The sequence below is a fragment of the Gambusia affinis genome, linkage group LG07 (assembly GCF_019740435.1).
Source record: "Gambusia affinis linkage group LG07, SWU_Gaff_1.0, whole genome shotgun sequence".
Classification (NCBI taxonomy): domain Eukaryota; kingdom Metazoa; phylum Chordata; class Actinopteri; order Cyprinodontiformes; family Poeciliidae; genus Gambusia; species Gambusia affinis.
This window is the reverse complement of record NC_057874.1, coordinates 27,335,022-27,350,581: the sequence shown is the minus strand read 5'-3', so window position 1 is coordinate 27,350,581 and position 15,560 is coordinate 27,335,022. Positions and strand designations below refer to the sequence as shown.

Below are 15,560 nucleotides of genomic sequence, written 5' to 3'. Positions count from 1 at the left end.
ATCTTCCTAAAAACTGCTGAAATGTCTGTTTTAGTCGGCTAATTTCCTTTCAACACGAAGCTGTAGAAGTTAATCAACCACAGAGGCCAAGGTGAGATTCTGAGTAAAAAGCAGAGCGAAAAATAAAGATGCATAAAAAAGATTTTATAAAGGGAAGAATGTTAAAAGCACCACGGAGAGGAGTTCAGTTTACATGCCAGCAGAGCCCCCTAGTGGAGAAACACTTTATCAGAATAAAAATGGAAATGTATCTGATCCTCAATATTTTTTCAGTTTTTCTCTGATGCACATTTACTATTACTTTTAGAAATATTATTTAAAGCATAAAGTATTAAATTTATACAAGTTCTCAGTGATTCAGTTTTATTTTCATTTGTATAATTTGAGTTTTTTTTTTTAAAGATTTCAGTCCAGGTTTTTTGTTGCCCTTTTACATTTTAGCTCACTTATTTTTTTTTATTTATAGTTGCAGTTGTACATTTGTATTTAATTGGACCCATGAGCTTAAAAATAGCTTCTTTAAAAAAATCTTTTAATTATTCATCTTCATCATGGATGTTTAATGTTAGCTTTTTGACAACATTTAAAATCTCTTAAGTTAGTCCTCTGTTATGTTTGTGTTTTTTTCTTCTTCTTGCTTTTGTGATATAGTTTGAGCTGCATTCAGTTTGCAGGTGAGTCTGACTGAAGTTTGATGATTTTTCTGTTGCAGGACGGAAGCCTGTGGTCGTCTGAGAGCACTGGGACCAGCAGTGGTCTGAACGAGGTAATTTCTGTTTGGAATAAGCTCCTTGTTCTCCAGCTTAAAGCAGCTAAAGATCTTGACGTCTCATGTCGCTCAGCACCAGGTGTACAACCCGCGGCCCCCGGACAGAGGAGCCCTGTCGTACCTGCAGCGCGACCCGCAGCCCAGCCAGCCGCAGCCTCTGCTTCAATCACAGCGCTTCCAGCAGACGTACGGCCCGAGTCGCTTCCAGCCGACGTACCCCTACCTGCCCCAGAGCCTCATCGACCTCCCGCCCACCATCTCCCTCTCAGACGGCGAGGAGCCGCCTCCGTACCAGGGGCCCTGCACTCTGCAGCTGAGGGACCCTGAACAGCAGATGGAGCTGAACCGCGAGTCGGTTCGCCCTCCGCCCAACAGAACAGTGTTTGACTCCCACGCCCTGGACCCCTCCCACTCCTGCCTGCAGGCCAGGTAACAGCTGCTGTCATTCACCAGCGTGGAGAACTCGCGTGGAATCAGTCATTTCAGATTTATTGTCAGGAAAATTGCTTTTAAAATGTTGCCAGGAAGGAAACTTTCTACTTGTTCTCTTTCCCAGAAGTTTAACTATTCAGAATTTATTTATGTTTTGGTAATTTTTTACTTTTTCATGCTTAAGTCAAAAAGGAAAAAGCACACACAGTGCTGAAAAAAAGGCAGAACAAATAGAGATTTATCGTCAGGTAAATTGATTTTAAAATGTTGCCAGGATGGAAACTTTCTACTTGTTTTCTCTCCAAGACATCCAACTATTCAAGATTTATTTTTCAGTCAGTTTTAACTTTTCCAAGCATAAGTCAAAAAACATCCAAAGCTGAAAAAGAAACACAAAGCAAGTACAGATTTGTTAAGTAAATTGCTTTTAAAATGTTGCCAAGAAAGGAAACTTTCTATTTGTTCTCTCTCACAAAAGTGCAGCTATTAATTCAACAGGAAGAGAAAAAAACAACTCTGGTGTTTAGTTCTGGGCTCCATTTTGGCCTTTATTTACAATTTGAACATTGTAAATAACGGCCACCAAAGCCAGTGTTAAACAAAAACAACAAAAAAACCCTCATCACATTTGTTTTCTGCATGTTGTTAGAAAAATAGAGAGAACATTTAAAACAGTCAAAATCAGAATCAGCCAGTTAGATCTAAAAAAAGTAATACAATTATTTAATCAAAAACGGAACAATTTCTCAAACCTGTCCAATCAATTGAGTTTATTTCTATATCACATTTCAGCAACAAGGCAGTTTTTATCATGTAGTCATGTAGTCAACAACTGTGAGAAACTGTAACCATCGTTAAATCATCAATATAAATCAAATATGTTCTAAAGCAACTCCTGATTCTGTTTCAGCTGGACGTTTCTGGACGTTTCTTCCAGGTTTTACATAATCTTTCATTATATCTAAGTTTTAAAACATTAGTGGGTCCTTTATGACTTTCTGCCCTTAAAAATATATATTTCAAAAACAGCTTATGACATAAACTTTGACCAAGAGTTATTCTTATTCCAATCTTCCAGTCCAGTTATTTTTCTATCTGCTGTACATTTAGGGCTTATTCTGTGTTTCCGTCATTTGTTTCTCCCATTATTCTCATTCCTCCTCCATCTTCTGTCCCCAGGCTGCAGGCTCCGCCCCCTAGCGTCCATTCAGGTATTAGTGTGCTGGAGGCCCAAGAGGCTTTGTCCCGGCAGCAGAAACAGAACTCTCAAGTCGAGGGAACTCCCCCGACTTACAGCGAAGCCATCGGGCACTTTTACCACCCAGCAACACTCGCCTCCACTCAGAGCCATCGGACTGTATCGTCCCTGCAGGGGGCGCCGTCCTCCCTCATACACGGCCTGCTCAGACCTCTGCCCAAGCAGCAAGGAAGTGTGGAAAACAGGAACACAAGGAACACAAAGGAGAAATCCCAGAAGCCGGAACAGGTGTGACTGGACTGCTTTCTCTTCATTCCAGCTTGAAAGAGACAAAAGAAAAACACCCCAAATTCCATCAGTTCATCATTTGGGAAATCATCCGCGGGCAATGAGGAACGATGACATGAACGTTAACATCCGGTGTGAATGGTTACATGGCGGATGTGCGGTCGGACTCGGCCAGAGTGAGAACATCTGCATCACCTCTGCAGAGCACAGTTCCAGGAGAACATCTGGTTCTCCTGGTTTTCCACTTTGCTTCAGAGGAACGGGGGATTGGGGAGCAGAAGGACGTGAAGTGGAAAAGATGAAGATGGATAGAAGCTCCTGTAAATTCCTCGTTCCTCCTGTATCAGATGGATCTTTGTTATAAATATTTACTTGTTCTGTTTGCCTCTGTAGAACGTATCATTTCCAAGCCTGCAGAACACTTCAATCGTCTTGGTTCTTGCAGGATTTGTTTCGTTTTCTTGTGATAATCCTCTGTTGCTGCTTTGAGTCCTTAAATGTTCGCTTCTTTTTTTTTTCCCAACTTCAAAGTTTGCAGCAGCTCCTGCACCGAGCTTTGGCTTTACCAGTGGGGCATGATAGCACATCTGACTATATTTCCAGTTTAGATTTAGTTAGCGTAATCATAAAACTAGCTCAGCAGGTGTAGCAACAGTGCTAAACGTCCTAAAGCTCTGCCTTATAATGACCAACTCCTGCAGGAGACCTTACGACCCTTGACTCAATTTGATGTCTTCAGAAGAGAGTTTGCACAAAGTCTGATTGTTCACTGCAGAAGGAGAATCTGCGGTGATTATTGCTAAGAGAGGAGGTCGAGAAAGTCGGGGTGTCTTTCTAAAACTTGATGCATTCTTTGTTTTTTGGTTGTCTAGTTTTAGAAAAAGAGATGTGAGAAACACGTGAGGGTGCCAACATTCACCTTGAACATTTTGAAACGTACATGTTGACTTGTATATTCGATACATATGGAGTATCTTTACACGCATGTATGAACGAGAATGGAAAAGCACGAATTTAGAGTTATTTATATACTTGCTGAAAAGCATTGCACTATTTTTTTAGTATGCCCAGATGGAACATTTGAGAGGGACTTTTATTGTGAAGGAGCTCTGTGGTTTGTGGTTTAAAAAGAGATTGGAAATGATTTACCAGAGTGTGTGAGCAGCACGGTGCACAGCAGCGACTATCAGTTGATGGGAAGACTCTGACTTTGGTCCAAAGGACTCAGACAATCCAATTTCTGTACCATAGATGAAAGAAAAAAAAAATCTCCAGTTTATGCAAATGTCTGAGTCCAGCGAACCAACCAAATGTCAGCAGCCCACCTGTGGGTCCAATCAGAAACCCCGTAACTCTCCCCGTCTCTCTCTCTCTCTTATCCCTGTCGGCCGAATCATTAGCAATCCCAAAGCTGGCTGCTACTACCTCGACCAAACAAGTGAAGCACATACGCTTTCTCAACTTAATCAGACTGTACCATTTATCAACCGTCTGAGCTAATCAAGACGGTGTGTAACAGTAGAAAGGAGGAGAGTAGAATGTTGTAGAGTTAGTTTTAGGTTTTTTAATCCTGCATTGGTGTTTTATTTGAATGTCAGAGTTTTATGCTCATTAGGTGAGAAGAGAGAGACGCCTAATGTCCTCATTGTGGAGCATTACTCAGGAAGAAAGCCTGTTACCCAACAGGTCCCTAAATATCTGATATGCTGGCTGTGCACAGTGGTGGCTTCTTATGCATGATTCATAACACCAACATTCCTCCAAACCTCCTGTTAACATTCATTCTGTTCACTCAGGTAAACTTCTCAATTTTACGGGCATCTCTGAGCACTTTATTGCAGTGGGAAAGAGACAACAATCCTCGAGTCCGCCAGCATCACAACATGAAACCTTTACCTCTGTTGACGAGGCAAAAGTGTACACTTGATAAAAATGTATAAAACAGTTCACTAAACAAAGCTCTTCTAAAATTAGTCAGAATGGACCATAAATGGAGCCCAACATTTCTTGGATAATATTGTCAGTAATATTTTGGTATGTTGATTTTGTTGAAGTTCTTAAGCAAAATTATTATTATTATTATTATTTTTACACAAGATGGGTTGTTGAAACTAGACACACTGAAGTGTTGACAAGTGACACGAGTGTTAATAGCAACTCATCCTGTGTCAGCTCTTTGCAAGTGTAGAAATAGAAACCCATTATGAGTCGAAACGTAAAGACGACACCAGTTGAGCTTGGTGTCGTTCAGTTTTTATGCAATTATTGAACCAAATTGATGCTGAAGCTGATTTAAATGGATGATTCAGATGACTGAAAAGATTATGAGCAGCTAATAGTTTAAGAACAGTAGAAAACTAGCTTGCCGATTAGCGTGCCACATGCTACTTTGATCATGAGTGTAAAATCCAACAACAAAACACAACTTTAGTAAGAGTGAACCACTTTGAATTTTTTTTAAAGATGGAGGAAGTCCACTTTATTCTTGACCTTGTATTCATATAAAGAGAAAGAGATAAGAGTTTCCTACTGCATGTCACTAAATGCTCATAGCATTTCAACAGATATTACTTAAAAACATCTGAACTATCCCTGTAAGTCTGCTATGTGAGGAAAGAGAACAGATAAACTTTAACAAGCCTGTTCTCATCAAAAAAGTTGAGACTTTCTAAATATATAGGCTCTTCTAGCAGTTTTAGTATTAAGTCAGTAGGTCAGTAACTCTGACTTCCAGGTGCTTTTTAAATCTCAGCAAAGTGTTTAGAAACAACACACCCTGATCAGAAACCAATTGGAGTTGAATAATGGAAGAAATCCCAAATCTCCACATTAGTTGATCTATGCTGACAAAATTACTTAAACTATAACCAACCACAGAGAGTTTTTAGAGTTCAAACCAAAGTTAAACATTTTTTATATATTTCCATTTCATAATCAGTGATGTATGTTAAAGTCAAGCACTTAGAGATAAAGAAATTATGATACAAAGGGAACTAAGGCCTACACCCAAAACTACAGAGGGATGATATTTAGATCATGAATCATTCTTGACCATTAAACCAGAGATAAGAAGGTTTGTAACGAGTGAATAAAGATTTGAAAAAGGCTCAGATCAGGACGATTGGGAAAAAGAATACCACCACTAGCAATATAAATAATAATAAAAATGTGCATCCCAATACATAAAAACCCTGCACTGGCTGACAAAACCCAGAGAGACAGGCGGAGGAAGAAGGAAACTCACACATATCAAACATTTATGTGCATGCAAAAATCATTTAATATGCACTGCAAACTCTCTACACAATCTTCTTTTTTTAATGCTTTATGCCAATTTGATAGCTCTTAAGTGAGTTAGTGTGTATCAGTGCATGTGAAAGGTGCGTGGGTGTGTATTCCTGTGCAGTAAATGTGCAGCGACGTGGCCTGGGAAAGACCTCCAGCTGTCTAGACAAAAACCAAACACACACAACCGCACACACACAGCAGTCTAAATAAACTACTTAAAGAGCCAGACACACTTTCATTCATCTAGTGCTCCCCCCAGCCACCACCGTTTTCACTGAGGACCACACAAGGTACAGCGAAAACATTTATCTCACACACACCTGGTCTTCCTCCAGAGCGCCTCCCTCCTCCTCCTGTCTCAGCGAGCTCTTCCTGTTCCCAAGAGATGCCCGCTGTCCAATCACAGAGCTCCTTTCCAAGAAGGGCCCCCTTTGCCATTGGCCGACCGAGTTTGGGTCTCCGTGGAAATGTTTGTCGTTTGTTGTTGTTGCTATGTCGTACGTAAGTGTGCCTGCCTGTGCTGAGACGGGCTAAATGTGAGCGGCCTGTGTGGGCTGTCAATCATCCCCGGCCGCGCTGTCTCAGACTATGATGATGATGATGATGATGTTTGGATGGTGGTGATGAGTCTGATGAAGATTGATAGTTTCGATAGTGATGCCTCAGAAGATTGTTGCAATACAACTACTTTTTGCCTTTTTGATATTAGTGATATTTTAACGTAGTGTGTTAAATGTAAGATTTTGTTTTGAATTATTGTTATTATTGTTGTTTATCACTTTAGAAAGAGAGAAAAAAGGATTTCACTTTATTTCACTGTTCACACAGACAACTGTTTGCATTTGTAAAATTTGTGAAAGTGTGAAACTACCTAAACACACAAAAGCTGCAGATCAGTAAGGCAGAAGAGGAAATCCGTAACATGTGCTTCTGTGTTTAAGTGCCCTTTTCAGTTGAAGGTGTTGTTGTTAGTTTGCGAATTTGTGCTTTTATATGTTTATTTTTGGCAAAAAGAGTTTCAGTCATTCCTCTTTTTATTTCTTATGCAGTATAAAGTCTTTTTTGTTTTTTCTTATCGTCTCCAAACTCTACATGTGTGCCTTCTGGTGTCCAGTGTTACATTACTGTTGCCTTTTGACATTTAACCGAACACAGCCTGGAACATTGAATAAGCCTGGCTGTGTGATGTAAGGAAGTCTTGCAGGAAAATGGAAGAAACATGCCCAAATTTATTAAGAAAACATCATTTTCATAGCAAAACAGCAAAATCAGGAGCTGCATTCTGAATTATTTAAACTCAATTTTTCTTCACCTGATAATTTAAGACATATTAGCCCAGAAACAAGTGGTTCTGGAAGCACTTATGTGTCATTAGCACAAGGCAACTGGAGAAAATTAAGGTTTCCCCCCTTTTTGTGTGTTTCCTCTCATGCTGCAGTGTTGTGTGCTTCTCCGCTCCGCTCTTTGAATCAGCGCTGCACTGGCGCCTCTTCCTCTGACAATGTTGTAGAAAACAAAATGTGCGATAACACTCTCTTTTTGTTGCAGTATGTGACGTGTTCATATTTAAATAAAACCTCTGTATTACGACTGCGCTGCAACGCTTGCGACTGTTGTAAAAGTCTTCCAGCTGTTGTGGAGTTTAATCCTGAAGGCACATTAATGGTGGAAGTTGTACAGTATGGTGAGATTCAGTCTGGATTCCCGCCTTTGAGAAAAGTAAAATTAAATGTAAAAACATGAATTATGGTCAGCTTTTCAGCAATGAGCAGAATCTTAAAACCCATCTAGGACACAAGTTGTAAAGTCTGGTTTAGGATCCAGGAATCTGTCATTGCAGAAAAGTTTTGGGGGTTAAACTCCAGACAGTTTTCTCTCACAGCATGGGTAACACACTTATATAGAGATCTATTTTATTCTCAATAATACCTGCTTGTTTGTGTATTAAGACAGTTCCTTTTAACTTATGTTCACGTTGACGGGTTTATGTTATATTCCTTGCAAAAATAACTCAACAATGCTTCATTGTTGGTGATACAGAACTTGGTAAGAATCAGACACATTTCATTTAGCCTTTGAATTAACAAAAGTACAAATAAAAAAAGTTTTATAAATACTCCTGACCTGTCTTTTTTATTTATTCCTGGGATTCAAAAGTGATAAGCTTTTAATTACACAAATCATAGCAGTAATTCCTAAAGGTACATTGTTTCTAAAAAGTTACTCAAGTAAATGTAACTGAGTAAAAGTAATGAGTTACTGTCCATGTAGAGATGTAAAAGCTTGCTTTAGGGGTAATTACTGAACAAAAGGGAAACACATCATACACACAAACAAACCCGATTGAGAGTCCAGTTAGTCCAGTTAGCCTAAATGCATAATTTTGGGTGGTAAAGTCAGAGTACCTGGAGAAAAACAGTGAACGCACATCCACAACAGAAATATACTATCTTTGACTTTAAGAAACAAACTTTCTAACCGCGATAACAAGTTTGACGTTACTTGGTCATTAACACACATACAGTCACGTCACATATCTTCAGTTTGGATTTGCAAAGCTTAATGCCCAAATGATTTACAAAAATAACAGATTGATTTTCTCACAGTGTCCACCAGATGGTGCACTTCAATTAGTTTTACAGAAAATTCATAATACATGATGAACCCGCAGTAAAGCCATCCAAATACAAAAAGAGAAAGAAGAACAAAGAACAAGAAACAAATTAAAGTGTAAAACTCTTCATATTTCCCCCCTCATTCTGGTGTTTGGTGTGACCTTCAGCAAGTCGTCTTCAACACACGCAGGAGTCAGAATGAATCCAAGTACAACGCTTATATAACATCCTAAGCATTTCATTAATTCCTGCAGGAGCTTTTTAATCTTCTATTTATTTCAGTCAGTTATGTGGCTGCACGGAAACACCCCCAAAAAATTTAAAAATTAATAAAAATAATGAACGGACGGCGGGTTGTGTGGCACACTGGCTCCCTCTAGTGGCATTTTAAAAGAATGTTAACTTTGTGCGATTAATACCTTAATTGTCAAATGTTCACCATTTGAGTCAATAAAGCTTAAATATTCAACTACACAAAGGCAACATGACGTTCAGAGATAAAGTTTATTGTCATCGTATGCAAAAATGCAATAAAGCAACATTTTTTTTTGCAGCAGCAAGTCAGACAGCACAACGCAGTACAAAACAGCTCAACGTAAAAAAATTAGTTTTAAAAAGCAAATATAAGTTTATATGAAGTTAGTAAATATGTGAGTATTGAAATTCATTGTTGCTAATTATTTCAAAAATACCTTGAATTCAAAATATCATCTTGATACGCAGGACCAATCAATTAGTGTTTCTTACTCACCTGGACTGTAAAATATCAGGACTTCTGTCTTGAATTTCTAATATGGGCTCATATCTCACATAAACTTTGTTTTTCTTTTTTATTTGTCTTCTTTGTGTCTTTGAAGTTAAATATGTTCTGAGGTATTTCATAGAAAAAAAAAGAAAAAGCAAGAGATGAATGCTAGTTCATTTGATCCATATGACCAACAACTTAATGTTTTGTGTTGCTTCAATAATGATTTTGTTTTTCATTTAAAGTGAACTCAAGTCTTGCTAAACCATACCTCAAACATCATATTTACTGCAACTTAATTTCATTTACTTTCTCTGGTTGTGACTTTTACAGAGGTATAGCTTTTTATTAGTTTGACTGGTTTATTACATTATATGGCTGTGGGGTAGATAAAGAACAATAAAGTTCTATCAGAGTCAAAATTATGGTAGGTCAAATATTGGCTTTTGTTCTAACATAAAACCATGACAGCAACCTCTGTAAATCTATGAGTAGAAATTAAAGATAACTGAGTAGCCAATCAGAAAAGGTGTAAAGATTCAGTGGTTTCCACTAAATGATTGGTTAATGTGAAATCCTGATGTCAGCTGTGAGTCTCAGTGTTTTCTCAGCTGGTCTCAAACTCAAATTGACAATCTGTGGCAGGAATGTGTAGATATAAATATAAATATTTTAATTTGAACAGAGAGCTTAATGTTACCAATCAATGCTGTTCAAACACAAAGTGACATGTTTCTTGATCACTTAAAAAAAAATATTATCCATTATTATCTCTGTTTATCATTGTACAAACTAAAACCTGAATAAATAACAAAATCTGAAAACTTTCACAAGGTACTAGTTCAATCAGCAAATGCATCTGTCTGAGACACTGCTGTCCTTATCAAAGTAAATGTGTCATTTAATTATTCACATTCACAAAGCCCTGTTGAAGTAGCAGGTTAACTTGATCTAAGAGTTAAGAGTTGAGCTCTTTTACCTTGTGACCTGTGAAGTCAAATTTCTGTGTCCATTTGGTATCAATTTCACTTAAGATCCAAGATTTCATCCATCAAGCCAAGATAACTATTTAATTTTATATAAAAATAGCAGGAACTAACCAAATTGCTATTTGATCCATAAATGGTTGTTGGACCATTTCTAAAAAAAATTCTGAACCCAGTTAGGGAATGAATTGGATTAGGACAAGTTCAGTAAAGCTCCCAACTTTCAGCTTCAACATTACAGATGCCATTAGGTGAGATTTGCTTCCACTGCAGGGTCATGGCTTTACTTGCGCAAGAGCAAGGAAGTATTTTTTTAACTAAGTGAAAGACGACCCATCAAACTTACTCTATTCTGTGTCCCAGTAGACGTCCCTCAGGTCAAACATGCAGTGCTCATACAAATCATTAATGTTTTAGAAAAAGCTTCAAGAAATGTCTCGGCACTTATGCTTTAGGAAGCAAAACATGTAAATTGTGTTGAAAGACTTGCCCAAACTTCAAACTGAAGAAAAAAAGATTTCAAACTTGTAATACCGTTCACACTGGTTAGACATCAGTTCCTTTCCTTTTTTTTGTCTTTTTCTAGATGAGCTAAATGTAAGAGTTGCCTACGATAACCTAATAAATGGCCGGGGCAGGACGTACCTGCCACACACCGGATTTGATGTTTCGATGTTTCGTCAGTCTGTCTCCTGGCAGCTTTCTGATCAGTTCGTGAATGATTCCCAGATCCCAAATGGATCCTAGCCAGTTGCTACGTAGATTCCAGTGAACTTTGTGTTACAGTTTTGCCTTTTTGCCAAGTTTCTCGTACTGCAGGCTATTCCAGTTTTTTGCTGTCCTGCAGCTTACATGGCGCCCCGCTGTCTTACCTCATACTCTTCTGTGTGTTTATGGAGATATGAAGGATTTACTTACAGGTTGTAAAATAGAAATGATGAAATGAAAAGGGTTGATCACTGACAATCAAAAATCAGTCAGTGTGTTATTTTACAAACTTTGTACCTTTTCTTAGCAGGGATATGTCTGTCAAGTGTGTCTCTCAAAGATACACCAATAAATTACTTTGCTTGGCCAAATATAGAAGAGAGGAGGACTGAACATGCTGAGTCGGCTGTAAAACTCAGAATTTGGGTAGTTTTGAAAAAGTACTTTTAGTTTCAGATTTTTGAAGATGTTCTGGTCACACTGTCAGCAAAATTTCACACAAAATCTCTGCCAAATAGGCAGAGATTATATTATTTATAATATAAATAATATTAATTTAATACAGAGGAATTCAGAGCATGAATTCAAGTCGCTCATCCTTTTTGTGACCCGCTCTAACATTATTTCTTAATATTTCTCTCTGTGATTTTGAAACCTGCCTAATTCGCTGTTACACTGTTGTGTCTTTGTTGCCAATTTTGAGTCTTAATCAATTTTAATGCTGGAATCAACCATGTATGCTACATTTATCAATATCAGTCACTGAAATATATTTTGCACTTTGATACTTTTTAAATTCTGTTTTACAAAACATTTGTGTTATACATTGAAGAATATCTTCTTCACCTTCACCCCAGACAGGAAAAAAATAAGTTCACTTTTTACTACTTTAAAATAATTTTTCTGTTTGCAGGTATGTTAAGGCTAAAACATGAGAGAGTACAGAAGTCGGTGTTCCTGGACCTGCGATTCGATTCAGCTCTGCTGGTGACGTGTGGAGTTTTCTGGCTGCAGCTTTTCCACGGATGGTCTGGAATTCCCTCTGAGCTCTGACCACCAGCGGCCCACGGCCAGGAAGCGTCACTGCTGACGTTTTACTGGAGGTGAGTCTGACTGGACCTCTGGGCCGTGTTACTGTGTCAGCTCTATCAGCTCGCTGTGCAAATATTACATTCACACACGCAGCTGATAAGGACTCACCTTTGACGCTGCAGATTGTCCTCCTTTCATTGCACAACGTCACATTGTTCCCTTCCTTCTGTTCTCCATTACTCAGCTGTCTGTGAACAATGAAATAATTAGCTGTCGAGACTTTGTGTAAATTGTTGTATGTGACACAAGACATGCACTATTTCTCCTAAGGAAGCTGCTGTATGTGCACTAATTTCGCGTTTCAAGACCTTTCGACTTTGCATTCAGTCTGTCTCCAGTAAGCATTGATTCAACCTGTGAGTTTAAATCTGCTGAGATGATTTCTAAAATGACCTTTTGGTGTTTGTACAGTTTGGCTCTATAAATGGATTGGTGTTGAAATGCAACCTGACTTTAAATGAGTTTTAAAACCGGAAATTGATAGACTTTACATTTTTGTAGTGATGGACAACGAGTGGTATTTCTAGTTCGGTCCCATTTCAGTTCACAAGAAGGGTGAGGAGAGGTGGGGCTGAATATTCACCCTGGGCTCTTTCTGCATGGAGTTTGCATGTTGTCACCATACATGATTTGGTTCTCACTGGGTTCTCCGACTTAATAAGACTGTTAATCAGTTACTGTAACCAAACTTAGAGGTGAGTGTGTTTCTGCAATGGTAGTGCTGTGTGTCTGTGATGCCTTGTCATTGACTGGCCTAGTATTTTCTTTTCTTTTTATCAAAGTGGATTTTGTTAAAATTTGGTAAGTATTAAGGAAGGAAAGGAAGGCCCAAAACAGATGAGAGACAAAATATGGAAAACTCTCAAAAATCTCTTTGAAAATTGGGAAACATTTCTTAAATTCAACACAGTTCAAACAACGTTCACTAAGTCTTACTGTATAATGTTGGACTCCAAGCCTTTATCTGAGCAGCAGCTGATAAACTGTTCTAAGAGATAAACAATTTATCTCTTAGAAACAGTGTTCGCTTGTTCATTCATGTTCACTGGAAATTACAACTCCACTTGTGAGATAATCTCAACTTTCACAGTTGAGATTATCCTTTCATGATGCTTTTATGCATGCATATTGAATATTAACACAATTTGCACATCTAAAACTGAGGAAACGAGATTCACCTCCTGTTTATTTCAATAGAGAAAAAATTAAAGCCCTTACCATACGGTAAGATAAAGTACAGCTCTTTAACAAGAACAGATTGGCACACTGGTGGTGGGAAGTTACAACATTGTAGCCAAAGTTGGCCTATGGCAGTCTGACGTTGGCTGTCATAATGTCCCCGTTTGATCATGAAATAATTATTTTGCTCAGAAAAATAATAATATTACATTCATCAGGCTATAGATCTCACAGTGTGTTGGAAAAAAAAATAATTTAGATTTTTTTTTTTTACTGTTTTATTAGATTGAGTAGAATTAAAAATGATGTGAGAAAATATATATACACTATACATTGTATTGGTGTGGCAATAAAATTTCTAAAAACCAAAACTGTTGCAAAAATGCTCAGAGTAATTGATCTTTCACGTTACATAACAAGGCTTTAAAAACCTAGAAAACAGGAACAGAAGACATAAAATGTACACTGAAACAAATGTGTAAATTCACAGATAATCCGGTTAACAGAAAATGTGATAAGAGCTGAGCACAAAAACATGTTTGGGTTATGCTGTAAGATTATGAGCTTACGTTCTTGCAAGGTAATTATTTCTTTGGATAAGGCATCTGAAAAACAAGAACATTCAGATTGTCTGCAGATGGCAGAAAAACAAGTAAATCATTGTCAGCATAATCTAAACAAAATAATTGTCTTCTTGCCAAAAGAATCAGTGGGGAGATTTTTCTTCGAAAGTGGTGAAGATTTACTTACTTAGACACATCCTAACCAAGGTTCTGGCATTTAAAGATGTAGGGGAAAGGTCATGCAACTATACCACTTTGCAACTGATATACAGCTCATGTAAAAGATTTTTTTTAATCACATACTGTATTACAGGGGTGTAACTTTGGGTTGCAAGTTGGTAGAGATGAAGAGGAGCAGGGGCCTGGGGGCCAGGGGGTCATATTTTTTGTGAAGAATTATCACATAGTTGCCTTTTATTGTCTGATTTTAGCAAGTGCTAAAAACATCCACAACATGAGATTCTATAACAATCAAAATGTTATTAAACATTTCCAAAACAATAAGTAACTTCTGTGTAAACCAAATGCATACTTATCAGTACAAACTTTGCATTTTTCAATCATGTGATTCTGATTCCACAACCTGCTCTCCACTTTCTTTATATATATATATTTTAATTAAAGCTTTTTACTGAGCTGTGAAATGTGATCCCTTTGGACCTTGATATCTTGCTGTCCTAGTGTTGACAATTAATCTCAAAACTTTGCGTCCCCTTCTCAGATTCTTTTCTTGATTGTGTCATTTCCCCGACCACCGATATTCCTGACTCAGTGTGAAGCAACAGCGCATGTAGCGCACAGTAAGTGACTTGATGTCCAATCCACTAGATCACTGAGCGGACTTGCCATTTACGTTTTATAAATAAATTTTAAAAAGCATTACCTGGCCGATAATGCTTAGAATACAACGTGCAGCTGCTGCAGAGTTACATAGATGCAGACACATAAAGAAAAAAGGTTCAGGAAATATTGGTGGGGACTGTCCCCTTCACGGCAGAGTTGGTGGGGACATGTCCACACCAGTCCTTCAGGAAGTTACGCCTATGCTGTATTAAGAACATCATTAGAAAATTCACACATCTTAAAGATTAGATCAGCAGCAAATGAGCTGGCAGGTGTGGACTTTTAAATTTGATGAAGTGACGTTAAGATCACTTCTGAAAACATTTAGCTGTGTTTGTTTGCACCTGCTAAAGCAAGAAAAGATAAAACTTAAATACCATTCAGAGCTTGACAACATTTAGGTGGAGCAGGACATTTTTAACGTTGCATCCATAAGTTCCTTGTAATCGGCCAGCAGCTGTTCCTGAGGGACCTTACACTTGTTTGTATTCTGTTTTTAAAATCCTTCTGGAACAGATTACAGCAGCAGGAAAGAGCAGAAGTTTTATCAGCACACAGAATTTGAATACGAGAGAAAGTCAAAAACATCTAAGTGATGATTAACTGTGTTTCCTTCATTATCTCCACCTGTTGTGAAACCACAGAGACCACTGGGACAGAAACATGTGGCCTCCCACAAACACAGCTCAGGTGACGACGATCCGGTGTTTTGTACACCATGTTCATCTGGGATGTTTTTGCTTATGAAGAGAACAGAAAAAAACACCAGTTTTAAGAAAGGGATGACTTTTAAATACTTTTCATATTTTTGAATTTTAACATCCTCTGATCTCTTAAGCTTCTGTATGTTAATC

At 38.0% G+C, this 15,560-nt stretch overlaps 1 protein-coding gene across 2 annotated transcripts in view; it reads left to right on the top strand.

The window, feature by feature from the left end:
* Positions 1–8,091, top strand: part of pmepa1 (prostate transmembrane protein, androgen induced 1) — a 36,353-nt gene extending 28,262 nt beyond the window's left edge. For both annotated transcript variants that reach the window (XM_044122405.1, XM_044122406.1), the window contains exons 3-5: positions 713–766; positions 843–1,198; positions 2,381–8,091. In XM_044122405.1, coding sequence (XP_043978340.1) covers positions 713–766; positions 843–1,198; positions 2,381–2,693 — 723 coding nt within the window. In that variant the 3' untranslated portion in view covers positions 2,694–8,091. The remainder of the gene's footprint in view (positions 1–712; positions 767–842; positions 1,199–2,380) is intronic.
* The last annotated feature ends 7,469 nt before the right edge of the window (positions 8,092–15,560 follow it).